At 53.5% G+C, this 27,955-nt stretch overlaps 1 protein-coding gene across 4 annotated transcripts in view; it reads right to left on the minus strand.

The window, feature by feature from the left end:
* TRAPPC9 (trafficking protein particle complex subunit 9) overlaps window positions 1–27,955 on the minus strand; it is a 564,887-nt gene that overhangs the window by 422,019 nt on the left and 114,913 nt on the right. For all 4 annotated transcript variants that reach the window (XM_070075538.2, XM_089335766.1, XM_089335765.1 and 1 more), the window contains 2 exons: window positions 11,026–11,152; window positions 1,885–2,030 (listed from right to left, as the gene is read on the minus strand). In XM_070075538.2, the coding sequence (XP_069931639.2) occupies window positions 1,885–2,030; window positions 11,026–11,152 (273 nt within the window). The remainder of the gene's footprint in view (window positions 1–1,884; window positions 2,031–11,025; window positions 11,153–27,955) is intronic.

The raw sequence follows: 27,955 nt of genomic DNA on the forward strand, positions 1-27,955 counted from the left end.
CCCTGCAGCGGAGCAGACAACTTTACCTCCAGACGCACTGTTTCCAGGGAGTTCTGACAGCCTGCAGCTGCTGGTGATGGTTACGGTGAGGCCCTGCCAGGAGCTAAGGCCAGCAGTGCCGGATTACAGGAGACACACTCACTACGATGAGGAGCTCCACACAGCGCTCCGGTGTCCCTTCTGCCGGGGACAACGCGGCACTGCGGACAGCACAGACTGGGCTGCGAGGCCAGTTCCCCCGGCAGTGAGGTCCTGGGCAAGCTCCGTCCACTCCATTCACTCTTTCATTGTGCTGTGGGCACTAGGGACGGGGCAGGGAGCAGCACAGAGCTCCCGGCCTCTTGCTACATTGCGGGAGGGAAGCCATGAAGAGGCAAACGTCTATTTGAGTAGGGGAAAGGTACTACTGAGGGGCAAGCTAGGGATGCTGAGGGCAGGGTAGCCTCCAAAGTGCTGGGAGGCCGGCGCCGCGGCTCAATAGGCTAATCCTCCGCCTAGCGGCGCTGGCACCCCGGGTTCTAGTCCCGGTCGGGGTGCCGGATTCTGTCCCGGTTGCTCCTCTTCCAGGCCAGCTCTCTGCTGTGGCCCGGGAGTGCAGTGGAGGATGGCCCAAGTGCTTGGGCCCTGCACCTGCACGGGAGAACAGGAGAAGCACCTGGCTCCTGGCACGATGCACCGGCCGCAGTGGCCATTGGAGGGTGAGCCAACAGCAAAAGGAAGACCTTTCTCTCTGTCTCTCTCTCTCTCACTGTCCACTCTGCCTGTCAAAAAATAAATAAACAAACAAACAAAGTGCTGGGAGCAGCAGATTCCCCCTCTGAGAAGGCGACATTTGAACAGAGACCCAAACTGCGTGACTGTGAGTGAGGCAGGGACAGCAGCGGGACAAGGTCCAGGCAGAGACCAAAGCCATGGGACCGGGACAAGTCGTGGTGTTCAAAGAGCAGAAAGGAGTCACGTGGCTGGATCTGAGAAGCAGAGGTGAGAGAGGCGGGGGGTCAGGACAGGCAGGTGGCGGGGGTCAGAACGTGTCGGCCACATTCTGGAGGAGGCACGGGAATCAAAAATGGAAATAAAGAGGCAGCACAGAAAGCGCCGAGGATCAAAAGCCGAGAGCGAGAGAGCTGCTGGCGGCCTTGGGCCTGCACACCAAAAGGGGACCAAGGGTGGTCAGCCTCTGGCCAGGGCCAGCCCTCCCTAAGCTCGGGCTCCTTGTCTAGGAAATGCAGGCCCCTGCCCCCTGCCCCTTGAGTCATGGGGACGCACAGGCCAACCAGCATGACGGGCGATCCCCGCCCCACATGCAAGGAGACCCTGGGGTCTGTCTCCAGGGCAGTGAGGGAGAAAGCTCAAGCCATGGCCAGGCCTTGCAAAGGACACCAGGACACAGGTCAGGGCAGGCCTGGGGCACACTGTGCCCTGGGCCAGTGACAGAAGAGACATGAGCGGCTGTAGCTGGGAAGGGGCGGGGAGCTTGGAGACGGAAGGGCAGAGGCAAGGTCTTCAAGAGAACCAGGGTTCTGCTCCCCCTCTCCCCGCATTCACAGGGAAACAGCACCAGGGACACGGCCCAGCCCCGGAGCGGAGCTTTCTCTGCTGGGTGGGAAGTCGGCACGGACCGTGTGAGATCACGCTCATCTCCACTGCCACTCGATGAACACAGCTCTTTCCAGTTCCTGGGACCTTCCTGAAAACGCCTTCGATGAAACAGATCTTTAAAACTCAGCTCCACGGACAGCTGCCTGCCAAAGGCAGCCAACCAGACAAGCTTCCGAGGGAGGAAAGGCACACACGTGGCCAGCCTGGGGCTTTGCGCTGACATCCAGAGGCGCCAGGGGCAGCGGGAGGCAGGGCGGGGGACAGAGCTGGGGCCACGGGGCCTACCTATCTTCTTGTTGCGCTCTTCCCCGCGGTTGTGCGCGATGATCGGCGAGTAGATGAAGGGGCTCTTGGCCGACACGTTCTGACCCAGCGCGCTCTTCATTTTCTGTGGCCGGAGGCTGGCGGGGAGGTTCAACAGCTTCACGCGCCTGTGACAAATGGCACAGAGACGTCAGCGGCCACAATGGCCTGGCCTCAGACACAGGACGTGTGGGAGCAACAGTGGATCGGTCAGAGGAGATGAACCAAAGGAAGGGAAAGCCCTCAAAGTCAGCAGCCAGGCAAGGCGGCCAAATGCCACACACAGTGAGCCCAGGAGGTCCCAGAAACGCGCCCGCCCCGGGGCAGGGGCACAGCCGCTTTCCCCTGGCCCCACAGACAAGGTCCAGGGTGAGCCCCCACTGCTACTGCAACCAGCAGGCTGGGCTGCCCTGGGCTCCAGGAGGTCAGAGGCCAACAGCACCTCTGCTTTCCCGTCAGTGCCACCTGACCCTTACTCTGCCTCCCTGGGGTGGGTCGGCTCACAGACACTCACCGAGAACCAACCCCACACTTCATCTGTGTGGTCTCACTGACGCATCACATCCACTGTCTCAGCTTGGGTGTCGTTACCAAACAAGAGATTAAGTGCACAGCCCCAAATCCCACAGCTGGACATGGATGACAGCAGGAGATGCTGGCTCTGAAACCATGGCGGGGGGGGGGGGGGTGTCTCTCCTGGGAGATTGTCTTGGCAAGGTGGTGGATCAGCTCAGGAATACTGCTGGGTCTGGGACCCAGACGACAAGGAGCCCCCTTTGGATGGGGGAGAACAGGTATGACAGCAACCCTGCGGCAACGCACCTGCATGCCCCTCCACCCCCACCTCCCAGAGATAAGGCCACGGGAGCAGCTCTGACCCCGGGGAAGGGGTGGGAGCCAGGCCGGTCCCTCCCAGAGGAAGCATGGCAAAGCGATACCCGGGCCTCCTGCTTTCTCCCTACACGACTGTAAGGCCAGACGCAGGGAAGGTGAAGCAGCCAGGACCACGGAACAGCCCCAGAGAGCTCGGGGGCCTGGAAGAGGGCCCGGCTGGCATCAGACTTCATCGCGGCAAAGCACTGAAGGCAAGGTCAGCCAGAAAAGCACCCTGCTGAGTGGTCATAGCTCAAGTTTCTGCGTCTATGTCATTTTATAAAATATGCCCCCACCACCACCACAGAAAACTGTCCAAGGTCCTCCCTAAAGACAACATAATTTGTTTGGCACAGATCGCCACAGAACTCACGCATTCGGCCTGTGACACTGCCTGTGGCGGAGCAGGATCCCTGGGGCAAGCAGCCCCAGAGAAGGAATGTTCTTTCAGATTCCATCTGGAAAGCCTGGCTCTGCTCAGCACACCGTGGCTAACTGGAATCAGGCAAAGCAACCAAAAACCAAGTGGACGGGAGGGAAGAGACAGAACAAACAGCACCCCTTTCTCTCCTCCCCTCTTAGTTCCTCAGCCTGCCTTCTGGGGAAGCGTGGAAGGCAGCACTGGAGAGCAGGTAACAGAAGGGCGATGGCTGTGAGAGGCCTCACCGGGCCACAGGTGGAGGCCGCCCACGCTCCAGGTCCTGCACTGACCACACTGCAGGGGAGGACAGGACCTCCCCGCTCTGACTCCCGAATGCAACAGACATTCCTCACTGGCTCCAACAGCCCTGGCTTGAGAACTACTTCCAGGAGGATACCAAGTAGGGGAGAAAATGCAGGACCAGGGCTCACAACTGCTGAGAGCACAGGGCCCGCACCCTGGGCACCTGTGAGGCTGACAGCTTGCCTCAGTGCTGGGCCTCTCAGCCTCTGTGTGATTAAATGTGTATGATCCCTCCTCACGCTGCGTAATTAAACCTAAACTTTAAGTTGCAAAAGCACCAAAGGCACTCAGAACTCTAACTGGAGGATTCAGATCCTTGATTCTTAGCAATTTCAATGCCTTCAGTAACTCTAGGGCTCTTTGCCAGGTAGGAGCTCAGCGATAGCTCCTAAAAAAACAGACTCCCCACCCATCACCACCCCAACTCGGAGGCTCACTGGAGAGCGGGAAATGGCACCTATTTCTTCTTTAATAAGGTGTGCTTTTGGTCTGCATGGTTATTTGTGGCTGGTGCTCTAACTACTGGTCATCCCCCTCTGTGGGCAATTCTGTGGAGAATCAAGTGGAAGGCTTGTAATCTGAACTGACTGTCCTCGGCAGGACCTCCGGACAGCAGTGCCCACGGAGGGCTTGGCAGCCCTCCTGGCAGATGAGGTCACCCTTGACCATGACTGAGTCCCTGGCAGTTAGCACAGGGCCAGACCCGTCTTGGGCACTCAATACATATTAGATTAATTGAATTCTGCAATAGAATTAAAATAGAAATGCACTTTGTCTCCTCTTTTATTATTAATTTGCATCATAATTACTTGAAACCATTTAGGGGTGAGGTTAGTTCAGGCTCTCCTGCTCCAGAGAAGAGGTAAGTATTTTCCTGTAAATTGCTAAAACGGTTTTATCGTCAAAAACTGAGAGACTTCAACAGAAAGGAAAGCGGCTTCAATCATCTGTTCTGGCACCAGAATCAGGAGGAGGGCTCTCCTCAGGTGCGTGTGACAGCTCTGTACCGCAGGTGTGCTCCCTCCCTCTCCAGCACAGGCAGGGACCTTCCAGGCAGCTTATGCGTAGCACTAACAAGGTGCTTCACTCTCCACAGGCACCTCCGCTGAGGCTTCCTGCAGCCAGCAGGGGGACGTGCAATATTTTTTTAAATTAAGCGTTCCTGGGCATAGGACTTTGAAATCATCGGCTACTACATTAAAAGAGCCACAGACTGGATTGCTGAGGAAGACTATGGCCCAGTCCACAGAGCTGCTGTATAGGACTAGCCAGCAAAATACCTGGGACAAATACCCATGCAGAAAGACGGGTTTATGTAGCTCACTGTTTTTGGAGGTTCAACTCCAAGACTGGACGCGGCATCTGGTGTGCATCTCTGAGGGCAGCAGATGGCAGGAGTGGAGCGCACACAGAAGAAGGACCCCCTGGCCAGCCAGGAAGGGGACACAACCGCTGGGCCGACTCAGGCATCCACAATCACATGAGAGCTATCTTTTCTGGGTGACACCCACCAAAGACCTGGGATCTCCCAGTAGGCACTCCTAGGCCATGGGACTGCAGGAGGCTTCCACCCTCGCATCCCATCAATGCAGGATCTCCCAGTAGGCACTCCTAGGCAGTGGGACTGCAGGAGGCTTCCACCCTCGCATCCCATCAGTGCAGGACTTGGCTCTGACATCATGTTCCAACTCTAGGTGAGGATGAGAAGCAAGACTGAGGAGGAGCAGACCACCTGCATGCGGTGCCTCTAGTTAAGCATCCCATACCAGCTCGCCGGCCGACTGCCAGGAACCAAGCACCTGTGACAGGCAGCTGCCGCCCTCAGTCAGCACCCCCACGCCCAGCCGCCTCTCTCTGATGCCTGAGAACATAACTCTGCAAGGTGCTGCCTGACTCCTGCCAAAAGCTCACTTAGGAGAAATCACATTCACCAGGCAAAGCTGATGTGTCAGCAGTCCATCCGTCATTCTGGACATTCTTGGTGGTGGTGCTGGAGCAAGCCAGACAGCAGCCAGCCAGCCACACCGCTGGCCGTCGGTGAGCACACTGGGGCGACACACCCTGCGTGTGCACAGCCGACTGCTGGGACTGGAGGAGACCTCTGCAGTGATGTTGTGCAGGAAGCCATCCTCTGTACCCAAGGTCTCCCGAGACCCCACGAGCCTCGTCACCAGGAAGACGTGTCTCCCCAGGGGGACTGGACGTGTCTGCTCATGAGACAGAGGACCTCAGCACCCAGCAGGCTGACTTCTTGTTGGCCACAGCCGGGTCATGCTTTGCCCCTTCCAGCTCTCACATGGTACCTTAAGACTACTAGGTACTAACAGAACTTGTCCTTTTATTTTCCCATCGCGCCCTTGCTCTCCCATCACTCTGGCAGGACTATTTTTAATGTATATTTATGTGTGCTGCTGCAAACGCTCTAGGAAATAAGGCAGAACAGCACCCGCACAATAACCACTTGAACCATTTCTAGGCGAGCCGAGCAGGCTAGACTAAGAGTCTAAGGACGAGTGTCTTCACTGATCAAAACGCATCCAACAGCACTCACCCCCTTCCCTTCCTGCCCCTAACAAGTCAGTCCTGATGCCACCAGGGAGGGCAGAGCCAGGTGGGTGCCTGCACCGGCCCAGCATGGGTGACGGGGTCCAGGCAGAGCAGGACGGGCCCATGGGATGGGTGCAGCAGTGGCCCAGCACAGGCAGGTAGAGCTGCACAAGGAGACACACAGGACAACAACAGGTGACAGACGAGAAAACAGAGAGGTAGCTGTCCACGACAGTGGAGGGCAGGGTCCTCACTTCCAGAGAAGGGGCTGCAGATGTGAGACACCTGCAACACAGCCGGCTGGGCTGGGCTGCAACTGCAGGCACCCACATGACCCCGTGGTTTTCAAGGTGTCCAAATACAGAAATAACTCCAGACATAACCCTGGGTGCACGTAATACATGTACGTAAACAGACACTCTGCCTAGCAGGCCCTCCGGGGGCAACGTGTACACCCAGCACCTGCGATCTCGTTCTACATGCCATCCTCCACTGCAAGGAGCCAGAGCTCTTGAAGAAATGGCTGACTGCAGGGCTGGAGCAGGGGAGTGTTAGATAAAACGAACCCTACGCATGTGACAAAGGACACAGCCGTCTTCTTGAAGGGGCCCCCACTGGCCAAATCAGGAATGATGCAAGCATCAGAACAATAGGATGGAGTTTATCATATAATAATATGTTACAGGAAACCATAAGTATACATATAGCAAAGTAGGCAGGTGGACAGATGGGTGGAAGGACAGACAGTGGATAGATAGAAAGATGGATAGATAGAAAGACGGTCAGACAGACTGGTAATCGACAGATATATAGACAGATGGGCAAACAGAAAGGTAGGTGGGTGGATGGATAGATTATAAAAACAGATGGGGAGAGAGAGACAGGAAGATGGATAAATGGATGGATGGACAGATGAGAGGGTGAGAGTGACAGAGAGAGATGACAATCGGATGAGAGACACATGGACCAACACAAGCACTCCTCATTTCCTAGCTCCAGCTCTAAGTAACATGAATTTTCAAGAGTAAATAAAGTCACATTTCATTTCATAGGGAGCGATGGATTTACTTCAGCTGACATAACTTAATACTTGTATGTATAGGCAAAAGCATTAACTGGCAGGAAACGGTAAAGTCACTTTAATCAGTGCAAGAGCTCCCTGGAGCTTCCAGAACACGGACCTGCAGAGACCTCTGCTGCTTCCACTGCACTTCCCCAGCGTCTCACTCAGTCCTCGCAGGAGCTCGGCACCAGCGGCTCACTCTGCGAGGAGGAGATGAAGGCACAGAGAAGCGAAATGGTTCTCCCACAGTCACACGATTAATTACAGAAAACAGAGTTTGGATACAAGTCTACTGGGCAGAATCCTATGGTTTTTCCAATTTTACATTAAAGGAAGTTATTAATGTTTGGCCTTAAGAAGTCCCATCAATAACTGTTAGCTACAGTTCCTCCTTCCTGAAGCCCAGAGAAGTGCTTACGCATCAGATGCCTGTGACGGAGAGGGATTCGGAGGAGGAAGCTCCCACGGCCTGTTCCAGAAGCACGACCCAGGGCATATCTCTGGAGAAGAAAGATCTTGCTTGGACAGGAGAAGAAAAACACTAGAGGCTGAAGAATTACAGAGCAAGGACATCACGTTTGTCCTAATTCCTTATCTTTCCAAGCAGCGGAAACTGAGGAGAACAGCACACAAGCAAAAGCTGGCAAGCACGTTAAAGTAGGCGAATGTGTATCTGCGCATGAAAATCAATCTTGGATAAAAACACAGGCCCCCAGACCCAGCCCCTCTAGCAGACCATGTCACGAGCTCAGGAAGAGGCAACACACCTCACAAAATAGAGCGCTGTCCACGGCCTCCCTCTCGGAGGAGGGAAGGGCAGCTCCCACCAGTGTGCTGTCTGGCCCCACAGCATGGCCTCTGTGCCCGGGACAGCATGGCAGGCTGAGTGGGTTACAACGCACTGCATGGGGCCTGGACTGAGGGCTGACTCCTAACGTCCACTCCCCCACCCCCGCCCCAGTGGCCAACAATCCTGCAGCTTCACCGCCATCATAAGGTTTGGGGGCGTGGACCTGGGGCGGTGGAAAGCACAGCGACACTTGTCGAGGCCCCTGGGAGGATGGCCCCCACCTTTCCTTCTGTTTTCCTGGACACTGTGCGATGAGGATGCGAGGCAGGGAGCTGCTGCTGTCACTCTGACACCACACCAGGCCTACGTGATCCATGCACTGTTGGGAAGTGTGGGCATAAAAATGTCTCCAAGAAGAAGAAAACGTGGCCAGCGTTGTGGCTCAGTGGGTTAAGCAGCAGCCTTCAAAGCCTGCATCCTACTTGGGTGCTGGTTCAAGTCCCGACCGCTCCACCTCTGACCCAGCTCCCTGCTGGGAGCACCTGGGAAGCCAGTGGAAGATGGATGGCCTAGGAATCTGGGCCGCTGTCACCATGTGGGAGACCTGAATGCAGCTCCTGCTCCTGGCTTCAGCTTGGCCCAGCCTGTTGTGGCCATCTGGGTAATGAACCAGCGGATGGAAGACCACTCTCTTTCTCTAAGTCTGCCTTTCAAACAAACAAATAAATCTTTAAAAAAGAAAAACAAATCTTTTAAAAAGAAAAACAAAGGGCTGGTGCTGTGGCATAGTGGGCTAAGCTCCACTTGCAGGGCCAGCATCCAACATGGGCATCAGTTCAAGTCCCGGCTGCCCCTCTTCTGATCCAGCTCTCTGTTAATGGCCTGGGAAGGCAGTGAAAGATGGCCCAAATGAGTGCACCCCTGCTCCTGTATGGGAGACCCAGAAGAGGCTCCCGGCTTCAGATCAGCCCAGCTCTGGCCACTGCAGCCATGTGGAAAATGAACCAGTGATTGGAATACCTTTCTCTGTTGTTCCCTCTGTCTGTAACTCTAGCTCTCAAATAAACAAATTTAAAAAAAAACTTTAAAAAAAAGAAAAAAAAAAGACAACAGAGATTCACTGAGTGTTTCTATGGGCCAGGAACTATGCTGGTGCTGGTGTATGTAGGCGCCATGGCGAAATAAAACCAAACAGCCCGTGAAGGGGCCATTTCTAAGCCTGTGGGAAACCTGAGAGCGAAGCTCAGAGAGGCTACGTCCTTGTCCAAGGCCCCAGGTTAGTGGAGAACAAACCCAAGGCCTCAAGTCTCAGCTCCAGGGCTGCCTGGACAGCTCAGCCTCCCTCCCCTCCGGCGTCTCTGGGAGATCAAGTCCCCTCTTGGTGGCCATGCCCTGTGAGGAACAGCCCTTTCCAGCTCCACTGATGAGAGGCCTGCTCGCATCAAAGGCCCAGAACGTTCCATGAAGTGCAGAGTGCTCTATTATACAAGGTTTTCTAAATTTAAAAATGATCCAAGCCACGATGCAGATAAAAATTAAGAAAGGCTTTTCTAGTCTTTTATTAAAAAAAAAAAAAAAAAAAAAGAATCATGCCCTTAATCCCAAATCAAACACTTTCCACTCGACGCCTTAGAGAGAAGCCCACAAGGAAGCCCCCCCTTCCCAGCAGGCAGGGGGCACGGCGGAGCACCTGCGCTCTCCTCGGGCCCACCCATGCCTCACTGCTGCACATCCCTCCCGAGACAGAGCCAGTGGCAGCCAGAGCAAGCCCTCAGGCTGCAGCCCAGCCTGTGGGCACTGCCCTGGCCAGCTCCAGCTGAGCAGCCACTCAGGAGTGCCCTTTGGACGCCTGCCAGGAATATGTGTGCCAGGTGCCCTGCCAGCCCAGCTCTGGGGGTCACTCAGCTCTGGCTACACCACACCTGCCTTCAAGGAGCTGCGGGGAGAGAGACACTGAGCAGCCCCACGCCACACACTCCTGCTGCATGAGGTGCTCACAGAAGCCTCATGCCCTAGGGCTGTTCTCAATGTGGGGGCAGGCGGGGACCAGCAGCCCAACCCCAAGAAGACTGAGTGATTCCACAGACACCTAGGGTCACAGCACCCGCATCAGCAGCAAAGCCATGTCCAAGCTTCTTTACAGTCTTCAGATGGGTCAGGGACACGGAAATCACTTGAGGTCAGTTCATCCATTTCTACAGGTGCCCACTCTGTAGGAGTCACAGGCCTCCACCGTCTCAAGTCTAGACCCGGCAGGAGAGACGGTCACATGGGAAGGCAATTCCTGGACCACACACGATGGCGAATGCCAGGACGGAGGTGACCAATGTACCATGGAAACCAGAGGACTGGCTTTGCACCCAGAAGGCAACTGAGCTGGCCGTGAATCTACAGGCGCAGGGAGGGGAGGCAGGCATTTAGCCTAGTGGTCAAGACACCACCCAAGGTGCCTGTTTCCCACATTCGAGTGCCTGGGCTCAACACCGAGCTGACTCCGGCCTCCTGCTAACGCAGACCGCAGGAGGCAGTGGTGACAGCTCAGGTGATGGGGTTCCTGACACCCCTGTCGGAGACTTGGACTGAGTCCTGGCTCTGTGCTTCAGGACTGGGCTAGACCACTGCAGCCATTTGGAGTGAACCAGAGGACAGAATCCGTATCTCTCTATCTCTATCTGTCTATTTCTGTGCCTCTGGAATTAATCGTAGAAAGAAAAATCTCTCTAAAATAAATGAACAAAGGAATGGGTGACACCAAAGTCAGGGACAACGAATGCCAGGAGGAGGCAGAGCGCGTGCAAAGACACCGAGGCCGGAAAGCTGCTGGCGTGTTCCAGAAGTTTCTCCCATTCCTGTGCTGCTGGGCCATGTGGCCCGAGAAAAAGGAGCTGACTGGAAGCTTGTAGGTAGGAGAGTGACGAGGTCACACTGGTCTCAGTCACAGCCCAGGCAGACCTGGGTCCGGATGTGGCTCTGCCGTTGAACAGGCAAGTGCCTGGGGTCACTGTGGGACGCCACAGGCCTGGGCTCTCGCGTCCACACGTCCCAGGATGGCTGTCAGCCGGGAAAGCATGGAAGTTCTTCTCCAGATCTCTACACGTGGGGTGGGGGAAGCCCCGCCCACCTTACCTGACAATGGGGAGCTTGGTGAAGGGCACAGGGGGCAGGGTGAGGCCATCCGGGAGGGTGATGGGCTCCATGGTCCCAGGACACTTGGAGGTGTAGTTCTCCAGGCTCTGAGTCACATCTTTCTTCTCTGCAGAGAACACAAACACAAGATAAAGGCTCATAAACAGACGGGCAGCCGCGGTGTGTCCTGAGCGCCCCGCGGCAGACAGGTTCGGACACGGAGGCGAGGGCTGTGCAGGGCGTCCCCTGGTGGATCCAGACATCCAGCAGCAGCTGCTCCACGTGAGGGCCTAAGGATGGAGGCAACATCAAGACAGGCTCCTCGACGAGGTTTCCACTGGCCCAGGAAATGCATCCGCACCAAGTTCCAAGGCAGCCAGCAGGCAGGACGGAGGAGGAGTGTGCCTGCGACCGAACAGCACTTTCCCAGCTGTCACAAAGGGGCCAGGCTGGACGCCAGACTCGTCCCCAAGGAGTCTACAGTCTGTTCTGTGTGACAGATGTTTAAGCAAGTAATAATTAGAAATCAGCATTTCTGCGCGAATGCAGAGCTTTCTGAGATAAAGAGTGCTGTCCTGTACCTCACCCCGTCCCTCTCATCAGCAGGGAGGGATGGAGGGAGGCGGCACCACCATGCCCGTGAGCCTGCTGTCTGGGACAGGCTGCACATGGACATTCAGACTCCTGACACCCACGCCAGAAGCAGCTGACCGGGCACCGACTCAGGACAGGAGCGTTATCAGCCCCCTTTTCCAAATGAAGAAAATGGAGACCAAGCGCAGTTAAATGCATGTGCGGCCGTCTCCCTAAAGGATTAAGGAAGGAGCTGGGGGTGAGTGGGGCTGAGGAGGGCAAGGCCTCTGGCCTCAAAGGTCAAAGTCACCATGGAAGGGAAAGGCACAGATCCTGAGGACCACAGCAGCAGAGGGGTCTGCGTGAGGAGGGGCCTGGGGCAGGGCAGTCAGACCCACGCCTGAAGAAATGGCTTGGTCCTTCCCCATTCCTCACGCAATCCTTTAAGGGACATCACTCAACCCTGCTGAGAGCCGTTTTGCTGCAGCAAGGAGCCAAGGAATCACCAATGATAAAATGAGATAATGCGCCAAACAACGGTGACCCACAGAAACCAGCACTGAATAAATCTAACCAGTGACAACTATAACGCCATCAGCATCCTGCTGCACCAAAGTAAATGTCAGAAAATGGACAGAGAGGGGCTGATGCTGTGCGCAGCGCTTACAGCCCAGAATTTGTCCACGGGGGAGGACAGTTTCCCCACCAAGCGTTTGGGGATCCTGAAACACAGGACACTGACAGGAGGGCCAATGCGTGGTGCGGAAGACGCTTTACTGAGGAAGGAGCCGGAGTCCATCAGTTCCAAGCTGTGTGCACACTGGCACCATGACGAGCAGGCGGGCGCTGGTGATGATCTGACTGGCTGCCACCTCTGTGCTGCTCAAGTGGTACCACCTTTGGCCAGCAGGAGTCTCTCTGGGGTGGTCCTTGTGCCCATTTCTCATCGACAGCCTCCGTTCCTCTGGCTCGTCCCCAGCCCCTGACCTAGAACTGAATCCCTTCTCCATGGAGCCCTGAGCTCTTTCCGTGGGAAGCGGCATTTCAAGAATGGAATCTGGAGGCCAGGGCCCCTCACTATCTCCCTTGGCCTACACACAGATCAACTCAGAAAATGGTGGATGTGGTCACAGCATATGTGATTTTACTGTGAACTCTTTTTTAAAGGTTCACAAGTAAAGATACGGCTTTCGGGACACAAACTCCTTAAAGGGAAGAAAACCCGGCCATTGCCCATCCTTGCATTTTCTGAGCACTAATGCAGGCCAAGTACCATGCTGTGCTCTTCAGGCTACAGAATCTGGAAGGAGGGGCCGGCGTTGTGGCATAGCGGGTAAAGCCGTCACCAGCAACGCCAGTATCCCACATGGGTGCCGGTTTGAGTCCCAGCTGCTCCACCTCCAATTCAGCTCCCTGCTTATGTGCCTGAGAAAGCAGCAGAGGCTGGCCCAAGTCTGTGGGCCTCTGTACCAGCACAGAAGACCCAGACGGAGCTCCAGGCTGCAACCGGCCTAGCACCGGTCATTAAGGGTATTTGGGGAGTAAACCAGTGGATGGAAGATCTCTCTCTGTCTCTCTCTCTTTCTGTTATTCTGTCTTTCAAATAAATAAAAACAAATCTTTAAAAAAAAAAAACTTGAAGGCAAGAAATCTTGGTATATTTACAGAACTTCAATACTTTTTATACAAAATAGGTACATGATACTTTCCCACAAAATTTCTGTAAAAGAAGGGGTAAAGAGAGGGTCCCGTGCAGTGGCACAGAAGGTGAAGCCTCCACCTGCAGGCCAGCATCTCACGGGCGCCGGTTCAAGTCCTGGCTGCTCCACTTCCGATCCAGCTCCCTGCTAATGGCCTAGGAACACACTGGAAGATGGTCCAAGTGCTTGGGCCCCTGCATCCACATGGGGGACCAGATGAAGCTCCTGGCTCCTGGCTTCAGCCTGGTTTACCCCTGGCCACTGCAGCCATTTGGGAAGTGAACCAGTGGATGGAAGATCTCTCTGTCTCCACCTCTCTCTTGATAATTTTGCCTTTCAAATAAATAAATCAATCTTTTTAAAAAATTCTTCAATTATTATTGCAACAAAAGTGGAGGGAGGCTTTATTATCCCCTTTGGAACATGATAGACTAGCTCAAGGATAATCTGGAAAATCTCATTATGCATGGTTATCAGTGCTACCAAAATCTAATTTCTTTAAAGACTTATGTTCAGCACCCATATGGGATGCCAGTGCCAGAGGCAGAGGCTTAACCCATTGCACCACCGTGCCAGTCCCTAAACATTAATTTTTAACTATGATATTAACATTGTGGTAATATAAGAGTATGTCCATTTTTTAAAGGCATACTAAAGTATGAAGATGTGAAATGACATAATGTGGCCAGGATTTTCTTTTAAATAACTCAAACAAAAAAAGCAACAGATAAAATAAGTACACAAAAAGCTTGGTAACTACTGAATTTCGGTGGCTTACATTTGAGATGCACCTTACTATGCTTTGTGCCTCTGTTTTTAAGATTTTTTTCAGCTGAGGAGGCTTCAAAAAGTTCATGAAGGGGCCAGCGTTGTGGTGTCGTGGGTGAAGCTGCTACCTGCAACACCAACATCCCATACAGCTGCTGGTTCAAATCCCAGCTATTCCACTTCTGATCCAGCTCCCTGCTAATGGGAAAGCAACAAAAGTTGGCCCAAGTGCTTAGGTCCCTGAATCTCCATGGGAGACCTGGAAGAAGCTCCTGGCTCCTGACTTCAGTCTGGCCCAGCCCTGGCCATTGTGGCTACTTGGGGAGAGGACCGGCAGATGGAAGATCTCTCTATCTCCCTCTGTCTGTAACTTCACCTTTCAAATACATAAAATAAATCCTAAAAAAAAAAAGTTCATGAAAAACGTGTATTATGGAAAATCTATTCATGAATCTCAAAAATATTTTTTACTGAAACAAAGTTTTCTTTTAATTCCATTTTCCTTGAACATTTTGAAGGACAGGACATGATTTCTTCCGGGTTGCACAGAGAAACGGGGTCGGCTTGCATCCTCCTGTTCCAACCTGCCCAGGCACCCATGTGACAGAGGGGAGCGGGCACAAGGCCCCACGCGGCGGCTGCTGACATCCACTCCACACACCCAGCTTCTCACCCCAGACACTCTAGTCAGTGGGAGGAGGGCACTCATTATTCCACTAAAATCCAATACATCCTGTCCATGTTGACCAGAGTATCTGCCAGTGACTGTAGACAGAGCATCTAACGCCTTTGAAACTCAATTTTTCCACCCCAGAAATTAAAGAATTCACACAGAAAAACAGCATTCTCAATGAAAACGAGCTGTCGCCTCACTAAGCGGCAGGAAACCCGACGGCCAGAGCTTCCGACCATGAGCGGTCCCAGGCCATTTTGCCATTCCACGAGCCGACACCGGCGAGAACGCCGGCACGTCAGGATGTCACAGCTCACGCCTGCTTCTCCCCAGCATCCACGCAAGACAGCCGCGTCAGCACCCGGCCAGTGCGGTTTTCTAAACAGGCAGACCACAGGTCGAGGACAAGCAAACGCGCCCCCGTTCTCTGCAGCAAAGTGAAGAAGGCAGAGGTGAAAGCAAGGCTGAGGCCGGACCCCAGCTGAAACAGTGTTTCCCGGATCTGACCCGGACTGTCAGCTAATAAGCGGGGACCACACTGACGCTCAATTCTCACAAATGGCACTGTTGGTCTGCGTGGGAAGAGAGTCCCAGCACACGGCTGGTGGGAATGCGGCTGGGAAAACTCCACGGAGGCTCCCAAAGAAACTTAAAAGTAGACTTTCCAGTCCCGCCCTTAGCTACCGACCCAAAGAGGGAGAACGGCCTTGTGCAGATACGTGCACCCTCATGTTCACTGCAGCCAAGACACAGAAACAACCAACACACCCACTGGTGAGGGAGTGAATAAAGAACCGTGTGTGTGAGAGAGAGAGAGACAGAGAGAGAAACGGGATACTATTCAGCCTTAAAGAAGTACGAGATCCTGCTATTTGCCACAGCACAGAGAGAACTGGAAGACTTCCTGTGTGAAATAAGCCAGACACAGGAAGAAAAACACTGCATGATCTCATTTACATGTGGCATGTTTAAAAAGAGCTCAAGGGGGCCGGCGCCATGGCTCACTAGGCTAATCCTCCACCTTGCGGCGCCGGCACACCGGGTTCTAGTCCCGGTAGGGGCGCCAGATTCTGTCCCGGTTGCCCCTCTTCCAGGACAGCTCTCTGCTGTGGCCAGGGAGTGCAGTGGAGGATGGCCCAAGTGCTTGGGCCCTGCACCCACATGGGAGACCAGGAGAAGCACCTGGCTCCTGCTTTCAGATCAGCGTGGTGCGCCAGCCGCAGCGCGCGGCCATTGGAGGGTGATCCAATGGCAAAGGAAGACCTTTCTCTCTCTCTCTCTCATTGTCCAACACTGTCAAAAATAAAATAAAAATAAATAAAATTTTAAAAAAAAGAGCTCAAGGGGCCAGGGTTCTGGCACAGTGGTGTGGGGAGCAGCTCGGACTAGACTAAGTTACTGGAATTAAGACTTATTCTATGCATCTGCTCTCCCACAATATGGCGCTGGGAGAGAAGTAAACAGCTTCCGCACAGCTGCCTCCAGTTCAACTAATAAACTGTAGGACTTGCTCCTGATTGGAGGAGAGCAGCGTACTCGGCGTGTGGGCAGCCGAGTTGGGATTGGCGGAGGAGGACTATAAAGGAGGAGAGAGACGGCATGCACCAGGAACATCTATGGGGAACATCTAAGGGAACCCGTGCAGCCCCCGAGAAGAGCCGGCCGGCGGTGTGCCGCTCCCCTGCGGAAGTGGGGAATGTGGCCAGGGGGAACTGCCCTTCCACGGAGGTGGAAGGGATAGTAGCCAACCCGGGAAGAACCAGCAGCAAACCCGGGGAGGGCCGAGCAGACGAAAGAACAGCGCAGGGTCCTGTGTTGCTCCTCCACGAAGAGGGGGAGCGACATAATGGTGCCGTGACTCGGATATGAAGCCTAGGCAGGGTTTAGTGTCGTTCCTCCATGAAGAGGGGGAGCGACAAGTGGGTCAAAGCTACTTCTTGTGATGCCAGCATCCCACACCGGAGCACTGGTTCAGGTACAGGCTTTGTGCTTCCAATCCAGTTCCCTGCCAGTGCACGTGGAAAACAGCAGATGGCCCAAGTGCTTGGGCCCCTCACCCAGGCGGGAGACCAGGAAGAAGCTCCTGGCTCCCAACTTTGGCTTGGCCCAGCCCCAACCACTGCAGCCATTTAGGGAGTGACCCAGCAGATAGAAGATCTCTCCCTCTCTCTCTCTCTCTCTCTCTGTAACTCTGTCATTCAAATAAATAAATAAATCTTTAAAAAATATCAAATGCACAAAGATATTCACTGCCCACATCAAGATGACACGTTAATACACTCCACTCTAGTAGCCATTTTACTACCTATACAAAGAGTACTCAGAAAGCTCATGGAAAAATTCACATTTACATATATATATATATAAATGCATTACATATGTATAGATTTCAAACATGTCCGCATTAACACAGGCTTACCTCGTAATTCCATTTTTCCATGAACTTTCTGGAGGCCCCTCATAGGCGAGTCATGAAACCATGTTGTAAGCCTCAGACAGACACGCGGACCTTTATTTTAAGTAGGTAAATCGGGAAGAACAGAGTCACGGTGTCTCTAAAGCTGGAGGCCTTGTGAAACAACTGAGAGAACGATGGTCAGCGGAGCAGAGAGGACGTACAGCAACCGCGACTGAGCGACACAGGACGGCGGAGGCCCAGCTGCAGACGCACGCTCTTCTCAGACGCTCACAGCGCCTGCAGGCTGGGCCGCTGCTCCGCCAGCACGCAAGTCCCCGTCCTTGGAGACTGGGGCCACAGGCTTCCCGCTAACCTAACAGTACTGAGAGTTACCAGTAACAGCACCACATCTACAAAGTTCCAAACACCTCTTAGTTAAGCAGCACACACAAAACAGGTCGAAAAAAAGCCAAAAATGACAATTTAAAAACATTTCTGTTAACAAACACACAACCTGCTGGTACTTGTGACTTGTACCTGAGGCAGTACTGAAGGGAAATTTGCAGTTTTGAGTGTTTTTCCTAGGAGAGAAGGAAGGCTGAAAACCAAGGATCTGTGTCTTCACTGTAAAAGCTAGAAAAATCTTATAATTAAACCCAAAGTGCAAAAGTCCATGTCATAGACAATACAAATTAATTTTAAAAATCAACAAAGTCAAAAATTGGTTCTTAGAAGAAAAATTAATAAAACTGATAAATCCCCTAGGAGAAAAATACAAATCATCTAAATTGGGATAAAGGGGCACAGATACTATGCTCATTAAAAGGATATTAAGGGGGCCAGTGTTGTGGTGCAGTGAGTCCTGGCCTGAAGCACCAGCATCCCATATGGGCGCCGGTTCAAGACCCAGCTGCTCCACTTCCGATCCAGCTCTCTGCTATGGCCTTGGAAAGCAGTAGGACTTGGCCCAAGTCCTTGGGCACCCGCATGGGAGACCCAGAAGAAGCTCCTGGCTCCTGGCTTCGGATCGGCACAGCTCCATCCAGCCTTGTAGCCAACTGGGGAGTGAACCATCGGATGGAAGACCTCTCTCTCTCTCTCTCTCTCTCTCTCTCTCTCTCTCTCTCTCCCCTCTCTCTGTGTAACTCTGACTTTCAAATAAATAAATAAATCTTTTTTTAAAAAGGATATTAAGCAAAAATTAATAGCCATATGCCAACAATTTTGACAACTTTGGTGAAACAGGAAAATTCCTTGAGGGAAAAATGATAGAAGACAAACTGACAGTCTGAACAGCCCTGCATTCATTAAAGAATCTGAATCTGTAATCAAAACTCCCAGAAAGAGCGTCCCGCCCCAGGCGGCCTCGCTCCGAAGTCCCATCACACAGTCCAGGAGGAGTGTTACCAAGCTCACCGCTTAGACGAGTGCTCCAGAAGACAGAGAAGGAGGGCGTACTCCCCTCCATGCAAAACACTGACACCAAAGCCCAGGCAAGAACTGAAAGGACACCAGTTCACTCAGCAAAGGCAGCCTGGAGTCTTCAGCAGTCTCACAGAGCTGAAGAGACACACGCCCAGCTCTCACAGGGACCCACCGTAGGGCCATCACGGGGACCCTGGGCAAAGCCAGAGCACCACACAGGGAGAGTAACCCAAGCCTCCACACAGGGCAACACACCGATGCTCAGACAGAAATCACGGAGTGTCTAAGAAGCAGGAGGTAATGGGGGACAGGGGAAACACCTAGGTGTGAGTCCAGCCAAATATCTACACCACCAACTGTTGTCACACAGTGGGGCCGGCGCTGAAGCAGGTAAAGCCGCCACCTGTGACACCAGCATCCCATATTGGCACCGGTTCAACTCCTAGCTGCTCCACTTTGGATCAAGTTCTTACTAATGGGTCTGGGAAAAGCAGTGGAGATGGTTCAAGTGCTCAGGCCCCTGCTAAACCCGTGGGAGACCTGATGAAGCTCCTGGCTCCTGGCTTCGGCCTGGCCCAGCACTGGCTATTGTGGCCATATGGGGAATGAACCAACAGAGGGGATATGTCTGTCTGTCTCTGTCTTTCCCTCTCTCTATATAACTCTGACCTTCATAATAAATAAATAAATCTTTTTTAAAAAAAAATGGTTGTGATACAGTGGGGTGCCGAGCACAGTACAAGGATCTGGAGATCCAAGATGCACAGACCTAAGTAACTTCCTTATTACTAGTGAGTTACAGCAAAACAATTCAATGTTCAAATGGACACAGGAGCTGAAGACAAAGATGGAGACAGGGCTGACACCAAGGGAACAGCTCTGGACTGGTAGGAGAAGCCCTGAGCAAGGCAGGAGTACAGAAGACGAAGGTCAAGGTGACCCCATCTGCGACAGGGGCACCGAGGGACCACCTGGAGATGAAGAGCACACAAAAGCTGTGGCACAGCCACAGAAAAGCGCACGGGGCACAGGGAGAACCCCCAAGCACCAGGAAGACCAGCAGAGACAGCATTTCCTAAAGAAGGTGACAGAAGGAAGATGCGGGGCCCAAGGACGACACCTGGGAAACACAGAGGTCAAGGGCAGTGGGGAAATGAGGGTGGAAAGAACCCTACAGGTTCAGGACTCAAGAAGGTGATGGGGGGGGGGGGGCGGCAGCGTTGTGGCAAAGCGGGCAAAGCCGCTGCCCACAGTGCCAGCATCCCACATGGGCGCCAGTTCAAGTCCCGGCTGCTCCACTTCTGATCCCGCTCCCTGCTAATGCACCTGGAAAAGCAGTGGAAGACAGCCTGAGTGCATGGGCCCCTGCACCCACGTGGGAGACCCAGAAGAAATCCATGGCTCCTGGCTTCAGCTTGGCCCTGCCCATGGCAGCCATTTGGGGAATGATCAAGGTAATGGAAAATCAATCTCTCTCTCTCTCTCTCTCTCTCTCTCTCTCTCTAACTCTGTCTTTTAAATAAATAAGATAAATCTTAAAAAAAAAAAAAAAGGACAACAGTGGTGGGGGGGTTGTTCTCTGGAAAGAAGAGAAATGGGCATGAATGTGACGGGAAGGAGGTGTGGTCATTTGTCATCTCCAAAGCAAACAGCAGGTGCAGGACCCCCCCAGGCAACACGAAGAGTTGGGTGGGAGCAGGATGAGCAGCAGGGCTCCTCGGTCCTGAGCGCTGCTCAGCGGGTGCCCAGGCAGGACCCCCAGGATGAGTGTACCACCAGGGGCTTCCCCGGCTCTGCCTCACACAGAATTTGCACTCGCCCACGGAGTACAAAACCATCCCCAGCCCCACACAAGGGACCATCCAACTAGGCCCCGAGACACCCAGTCCCTTTCCCAAGGTCACACAGCTCGTGAGCAGAGCTGAGGTTCTAGGCCAGCCCGTCAAGCCCGTTCCAGTCCCAGTGCACAGTGCATCCCTGGGCATCACAGCGCCCACTTCACAGACCTGGAAAGGTGACATGGCCTTCACGGGGTTCCTGAGGTTCTTCAGACTCGGAGCCATGAGCTCCGCTTTTCCTTTTGTCACACTGCCCACCCGCGGTGCCCCAACTTGTAAAGTGTGGAAGAAAACACAGATATCCTGAAACAGCCAACCCACCACAGCCAGCGAGTTCAGCACCTTACATGGGCAAGAAAAATCCACTCGGCTCTCCTGGACTCTGCACATATGTCCTTGTGGCGTGGCGGTCCCACCACACGAAGTGAGGAAGACGCGTGCCACCACCGTGAAGACAGGCCGCGACACACCTGCACCCTCGCGGAACACTGGTAAACAGGGATGAGCCCTGCCTCCCTCCCTCCCGGCAGCAGCGGCTCCTGTCTGCGATCACTTCATTTACATACGACAGGCTGCAGGCCCTGAGAAGCAATCATTCAAGTAGATCAAGAGACTAAATATTTTCCTTGTTCCTTTCAAGTGCATAAACATGTTCCACCAAACTGCAAGGCAATCACGTGAAGTTGTCAGCTTATTACATAATCATCTGTGAGAAGCACTACTAGGAAATTAAGTATTTCTACGGATCTTAACATAATATCCAGATGGAGAAACTACCTTAGTAACAAAGACTTGGGGCTGGCAGCATGGCACAGCGAATTAAACCACTGCCTGCAATGCCACCATCCCACATGAGCACGGTTGCAGTCCAGCTGCTCCACTTCTGATCCAGCTCTCTGCTAATGCACCAGGAAAACAGTGGGAGACAGCCAGGTCCTTGGACCCCTGCCACCCACAAGGGAGCCCCAGATGCAGGTCCAGGCTCCTGACTTCTGCCTGGCCTGGACACTGCAGCCATTCAGAGAGTGAGTAAGCAGACGGAAGAGCTCTTCCTCTCTTTCTTCCTCTCTAACTCTGCCTTTCAAATAAATGAAGAAATCTCTTTTTTTAACGTTCGTTCATTTACTTACTTGAAAGTCAGAATTACAGAGAGAGAGGGAGAGATAGATAGAGAGCTTCCATCCGCTGGTCCACTCCCCATATGGCCACAACAGCCAGGGCTGGGCTAGTATGAAGCCAGGAGTCAGGAGCTTCTTGCAGGTCTCCCATGTGGATCCAGGGGCCCAAACACCTCGGCCATCTTCCCAGGCACATTAACAGGGAGCTGGATTGGAACTGGAGCAGCTGGGACTCCAATGGGTGCCCATATGGGATGGTGGCATTGCAGATGGTGGCGTAATCCACTGTGCCACAGTGCAGGCAGGCCCCAATAAAAAAAATCTTTAATAAAAATAATTTTAGAATACTATTGACTATGAACTGGTGGTTATAAAACCTATGGCACAGGCCGGCGCCGCGGCTCACTAGGCTAATCCTCCGCCTAGCGGCGCCGGCACACCAGGTTCTAGTCCCGGTCGGGGCGCCGGATTCTGTCCCGGTTGCCCCTCTTCCAGGCCAGCCCTCTGCTGTGGCCAGGGAGTGCAGTGGAGGATGGCCCAGGTGCTTGGGCCCTGCACCCCATGGGAGACCAGGAAAAGCACCTGGCTCCTGGCTCCTGCCATCGGATCAGCGTGGTGTGCCGGCCACATCGCGCTGGCCGCGGCGGCCATTGGAGGATGAACCAATGGCAAAGGAAGACCTTTCTCTCTGTCTCTCTCTCTCTCACTGTCCACTCTGCCTGTCAAAAAAAAAATAAAAATAAAAATAAATAAAAAATAAAAAAAAAAATAAAACCTATGGCACAGGCCGGTGCCACAGCTCAATAGGCTAATCCTCCACCTGCGGTTCCGGCACCCCAAGTTCTAGTCCCAGTTGTGGCGCCAGATTCTGTCCCGATTGCTCCTCTTCCAGTCTAGCTCTCTGCTGTGGCCCGAGAGTGCAGTGGAGGATGGCCCAAGTGCTTGGGCTCTGCACCCGCATGGGAGACCAGGAGAAACACCTGGCTCCTGCCATCGGATCAGTGCGGTGCGCCGGCCGCAGCGGCCATTGGAGGGTGAACCAACGGCAAAGGAAGACCTTTCTCTCTGTCTCTCTCTCCCACTGTCCACTCTGCCTGTCCAAAAAAAAAACAACAACAAAACTATGGCACAAAAACATTCCAAACAGATGCAGTGATTAAAAGTGACATTTAGGAACCAGTGCCATAGTATAGCAGGTTAAGCCTCCACTTACAGTGCTGTAATCCCATACGGGCACCAGTTCAAGTCCTGGCTATTCCACTTCCAATCCAGTTCCCTGCTAATGGCCTAGGAAAGCAATGGAGGATAGCCCTAGTTCTTGGGCCCCTGCATCCATGTGGGAGACCTGGAGGAAGCTCCTGGCTCCTGGCTTTGGATCAACCCAGCTCCAGCTGTTGCAGCCATTTGGGGAGTGAACCAGTGGATGAAAGACCTCTCTCTCTGTCTCTTGCTCTCTAACTCTGCCTCTCAAATGAATAACCTTTAAAAAAAAAAATAAAAGTGACATTAAAAAAAAAACCTTCATAATATGGAAAAGGCTTATGCTGCTTCAAAAATCAGAATACAGATTTATAAAATAAATTCAATTTTTAAAATCAATCCAATTTTTAAACGAATAAACAATACTAAATAGACACATAGAATGTTAAGTGTGCCTGTCTATGCAGTTAGGATGCAGGATGAGGAATTATTTTTTTCCTATCCATTTATATTTTTCAAGATTTCTAAAAGGAACATACATAATTTATAAGCTAAAATTTATCATTAAAATCCTTCAAACTGCGGCAGGCATTGTGGTGCAGCACGTTAAGCTGCTGCTTGGGACACCCGCATCCCACACTGGAGAGTCTGGTTCAAGTCTCGGCTGCCCCATGCCACAGATCTGGTTTCCTGCTCACGTGCACCATGGGAGGCAGCAGGTGATGGCTCAAGTGCATGCGTCCCTGCTACCCACACGGGAGACCCACAGGAACTCTGGGCTCCTACCTTTGGCCTGGCCCAGCCCTGGCTGTTGCAGGCATTTGGGGAGTGAGCCACTGGATGGAAGATTTCTCTCTCTTTTTTCTGTTACTCAGCCTCTTACATAAATACACAAACAAATTTTTTAAATGCTTCAACTTGAATTTTCAAAAAGCTTTTACAAAGAAAACTCGGGGTCTGCTACCACCCTCCATCCGGGTACAGAAGCCAGCACCATAAAAGTCAGGCGGACAGAAGCTGCAAGGTGCCTTGGTTTGAATGCCGGCAGCTCGTGGGCATGCCTAGACCCGAGAGGACGGCGGCAGCAGTGACAGGTATCCAGGACTGTGCAAACTCAGGACACACAGTCACTGCCATCCCTTCTCCACAGATTAGGAAGCCAAGGCTCAGAGACTCACGCCAGGCCGGGGGTCTGCCACTCCTCCACCACATGCCCAGATTTCACTCCACTCCCCCAGCACACAGACACTGCCTAAGCAGCCATCATCCTGTGAGGAAGACCCTTCCTGACACCACGCAGCGCGATTCCATCTGGTGAAGAGAAGCAGCAGTCCTCTAACTGCTGGCTCTCACTCTGCCTGCGTTACTAAACCTTCAGAAAAGGCAATGTCAAGTCGTTCAGCTCCACACAGACTTACAGGGAAAGAAAGACAGCAGGTTCCCCGTCCCCGGGAGTGCACACCCCAGGGAGAGATCAGCTAGCTAAGGGACGCTAGGAGCAAATGAAATGATCTCACTGAGCACTCAGCCAGGTAATCAAAAGGAGAGGAGGAAGAATGTGCTGACTTCTTAACCGCAGGGGAGCTGGGGAAAGGACCAGCAGAGCTTCTGCTCCGGCAGGACAGCACCAACTACATGACTGCTCCAAGAACCAAAAATGCCCAGTAAACCAAATACGCACTATGTAGATGGGGAGAGTATGAAAGCAGGCTAAAAAGATGGCTTGAAGCAAACCATGAGTGTCCTTGAGATAAAGCCAACACTTCACAGGGTACACGAGGCCAGTCCCACAGGCTCCTGAGCTTCGGAGAAGGCGCAAACTCTCCCTGTGACGAGCAGGCTGGAAAGGGCCAAGCCAGGGGACGGGGCGTGACATCGAGAGGGTGCTGCAGAGCAAGAGGGGCCCAGAATCTGAACCAGGGCCATGACAGTGGAAAGGGGAAGACCTGGCCCAGGTGAGATCAACTCACATGGACATAGGACACACCAGGCAGGTGGGGCCCAGGTGAGATCAATCACATGGACACAGGACACACCAGGCAGGTGGGGCCCAGGTGAGATCAACTCACATGGACATAGGACACACCAGGCAGATGGGGCCCAGGTGAGATCAACTCACACATGGACATAGGACACACCAGGCAGATGGGGCCCAGGTGAGATCAACTCACACATGGACATAGGACACACCAGGCAGGTGGGGCCCAGGTGAGATCAACTCACACATGGACATAGGACACACCAGGCAGGTGGGGCCCAGGTGAGATCAACTCACATGGACATAGGACACGCCAGGCAGATGGGGCCCAGGTGAGATCAATCACATGGACATAGGACACGCCAGGCAGGTGGGGCCCAGGTGAGATCAACTCACATGGACAGGGGACACGCCAGGCAGATGGGGCCCAGGTGAAATCAACTCACATGGACAGGGGACACACCAGGCAGGTGGGGACCAGGTGAAATCAACTCACATGGACATAGGACACGCCAGGCAGATGGGGCCCAGGTGAGATCAACTCACATGGACATAGGACACGCCAGGCAGGTGGGGCCCAGGTGAGATCAACTCACATGGACATAGGACACGCCAGGCAGGTGGGGCCCAGATGAGATCAACTCACATGGACACAGGACACGCCAGGCACATAGCAGGACAATTCAAGTGACTCCAAAAGTCTCAGCTTCCAAGACTAAGAAGATGGTGGCACCCTTGACTCAAAACAGGAAACTCAGGGCCGGCGCCGTGGCTCACTTGGCTAATCCTCCGCCTGCAGCGCCAGCACCCTGGGTTCTAGTCCCGGTTGGGGCACTGGATACTAGTCCTGGTTGCTCCTCTTCCAGTCCAGCTCTCTGCTGTGGCTCGGGAGGGCAGTAGAGGATGGTCCAAGTGCTTGGTCCCTGCACCCGCGTGGCAGACCAGGAAGAAGCACCTGGCTCCTGCCTTCGGATCAGCGCAGCACCAGCTACGGGAGTGAAACAACAGAAGGAAGACCTTTCTCTCTCTCTCTCACTGTCTTTAACTCTCCCTCTGTCTCTCTCTCTCTCACTAACTCTGCCTGGCAAAAAAGAAAAAAGAAAAAACCAGGAGACTCAGGAGGAAAAGACAGAGCATTCAACAGAGGAGACAGTGACTTAGGCTCCCATGAGGCAGCCTCCAGTTGTGAGCTGGAGCTCAGAGGTCAGGAACAAAACTACGAGCAGGAACTCTATTTTGAATGCACTCTGAGTTTCACCATTGAATCCCTACCATAAGTCTTCCCACAGTTTCTAAGTGTGAGTCCCCACTGACCCTCCTTGTAACTCCTAGGTTTTTAGAACCTGTTTCTCAGAACCCAAATCATTACCTTTAATGAATGACTAATTTCCTAATTTTTCTGAAATCCAAATTTCTGTCCCAGCTGCTTGGTTTTCTTCCCCACCCTGAGGTGCTTGAGGGGTGCTCCCCTGAGCCACACGGGCTCTAGGTGGTGGCATTGGGAGCAGGAAGTGAACAGCCTTCTGGGCTCCATGACCTCACGGTCCTAAGTCACCACAACACAACGAGATCCTGACTGGGCGAGATCCCCACGGCTCTGCCATCCTGTAGAGGATCCCAATGCTGCCTGCTCTGCCTCTGATACTCTCTGCTCTGATGTGGAGCTGGGAGAAGGGCAGGGCAACATCAAAGCTGAGGACCACAAGAAACAGTTGGGAAAATGCACCACTTCTTTCATTTCCTGCCTCTCAACAGCCCCAGGAACACGGTGAAAGGAGAGACCGGGGGTCCCCAGCATGAGGATCCGGGCCCTGGTGGAGCACAGCTTTGCCTGGCCAAGTCCCATCAACGTGACAACAATGGACAGCAAACTTCTAACACATTTCCTTTGAGCTGAGTAGCAAGGTAATGAGCTGACAGCACAATGAAGGAGCAGCTGAATAAATTAAACTTGACATCTCCTAGCTCATCCCATCCTTGTCTTTCAAACAAAAAACTATTGTGTCTGAGTGGACAGGTACCCTCCCCGTGACAGGCACAAACACAGAGGTATCAGATGCAGCTGGCACAACCTTGGTGGGGTCAGCTCCTGGTGGGTGCTGGGCAGCACTGAGCTCATGCTCACTGGCACACGTGGCCGGCTGGGGACAGGGGAGGGCAGGAGTAGCATCAGGGCCTTCTGAGCCAGTAAGCCCCCAGTGCCCTTCCCAGTCCTGCAGACGCCACCCAGGAGGCCTGGGTATGGTAACAGATGCCTTTATGCTCCCTGTAAAATGGGCTCTTTGGGCAACCAGGAGGGTGGACAAGGCCAGTGCTTGTAAAGGCACGCACACAGGGTCTGCATACAGAAGGTGCTCAACAACGCGCCCTCAGACCCCTCTCGCAGCAAAGTCCGGGCCACCTTCCTCTGCATCTGAGGGAGATGTAGCAGAAGGGCATTCTAGAAAGCTAACTACAGGCTAGGTGGGAGCGAAGACGCGTCAACCGAGCTGCATGCCACATCAGGGACAGTCGAGCCACAGCTGAGACGACCACGACTTGTCCATCTGGAAGCCAAGACCAGAGCTCAAACCAAACAAGATGTGAGAAGGTCGAGAACAAGTCAGAGAGGCAGGCGCGGGATCCACCTGCTCTGAGCAGGGGCAAAATGGGCCTAGGGGGTCCAGCAGAGGCTGTGAGAGCAGGGACGTGGTGGACGTCCAGCGTACGGGGTGCTGCAGGCTGTTGTGCACCTTCCTCACCCACACGCAACATGCCACAGCACAGGGCTGGCGACAAGGGAGAGAGAAGGCTGGTGACTACAGCTCAGATCCCGGCACACGCCCCGAGCACAGAGCATCTCACTGGAGCATTTCAGAGACGAATGAGGTCGGTCTCAGAGGGTAGGCAGCTGTTTCTGTCCGCACCACCATGACGGCCCCATGGCATGTCCCAGCTCCTAAGGCGCACCTGTAACCTCACTGGCTTCAGGAGCTCGGGGGGGGTGGGGGGGGAGTCACATCCTCCACATCTCCAATTTTTGTGGAATTGCTTTTTTCTCTTCAGTCTGGAGCCCCAATAAACCACACCCCTCTCTTACACCACCACCTGCAGCAAAGCCTTCATATGCAGGAGACGTGGCCGGCACTGTCACACTGTGGGCTAAGCTGCCACTTGGGACACGAGCTTCCCGTATCAGGGTGCCAGCTGCTCCTTTTCCAATCCAGCCTCCTGCTATGGCCTAGGAAAGCAGCGGATGATGGCCCAAGTACCTGGGCCC

The sequence above is a fragment of the Oryctolagus cuniculus genome, chromosome 6, assembly GCF_051225735.1.
Source record: "Oryctolagus cuniculus isolate XC-2025 breed Fujian yellow rabbit chromosome 6, ASM5122573v1, whole genome shotgun sequence".
Lineage (NCBI taxonomy): Eukaryota > Metazoa > Chordata > Mammalia > Lagomorpha > Leporidae > Oryctolagus > Oryctolagus cuniculus.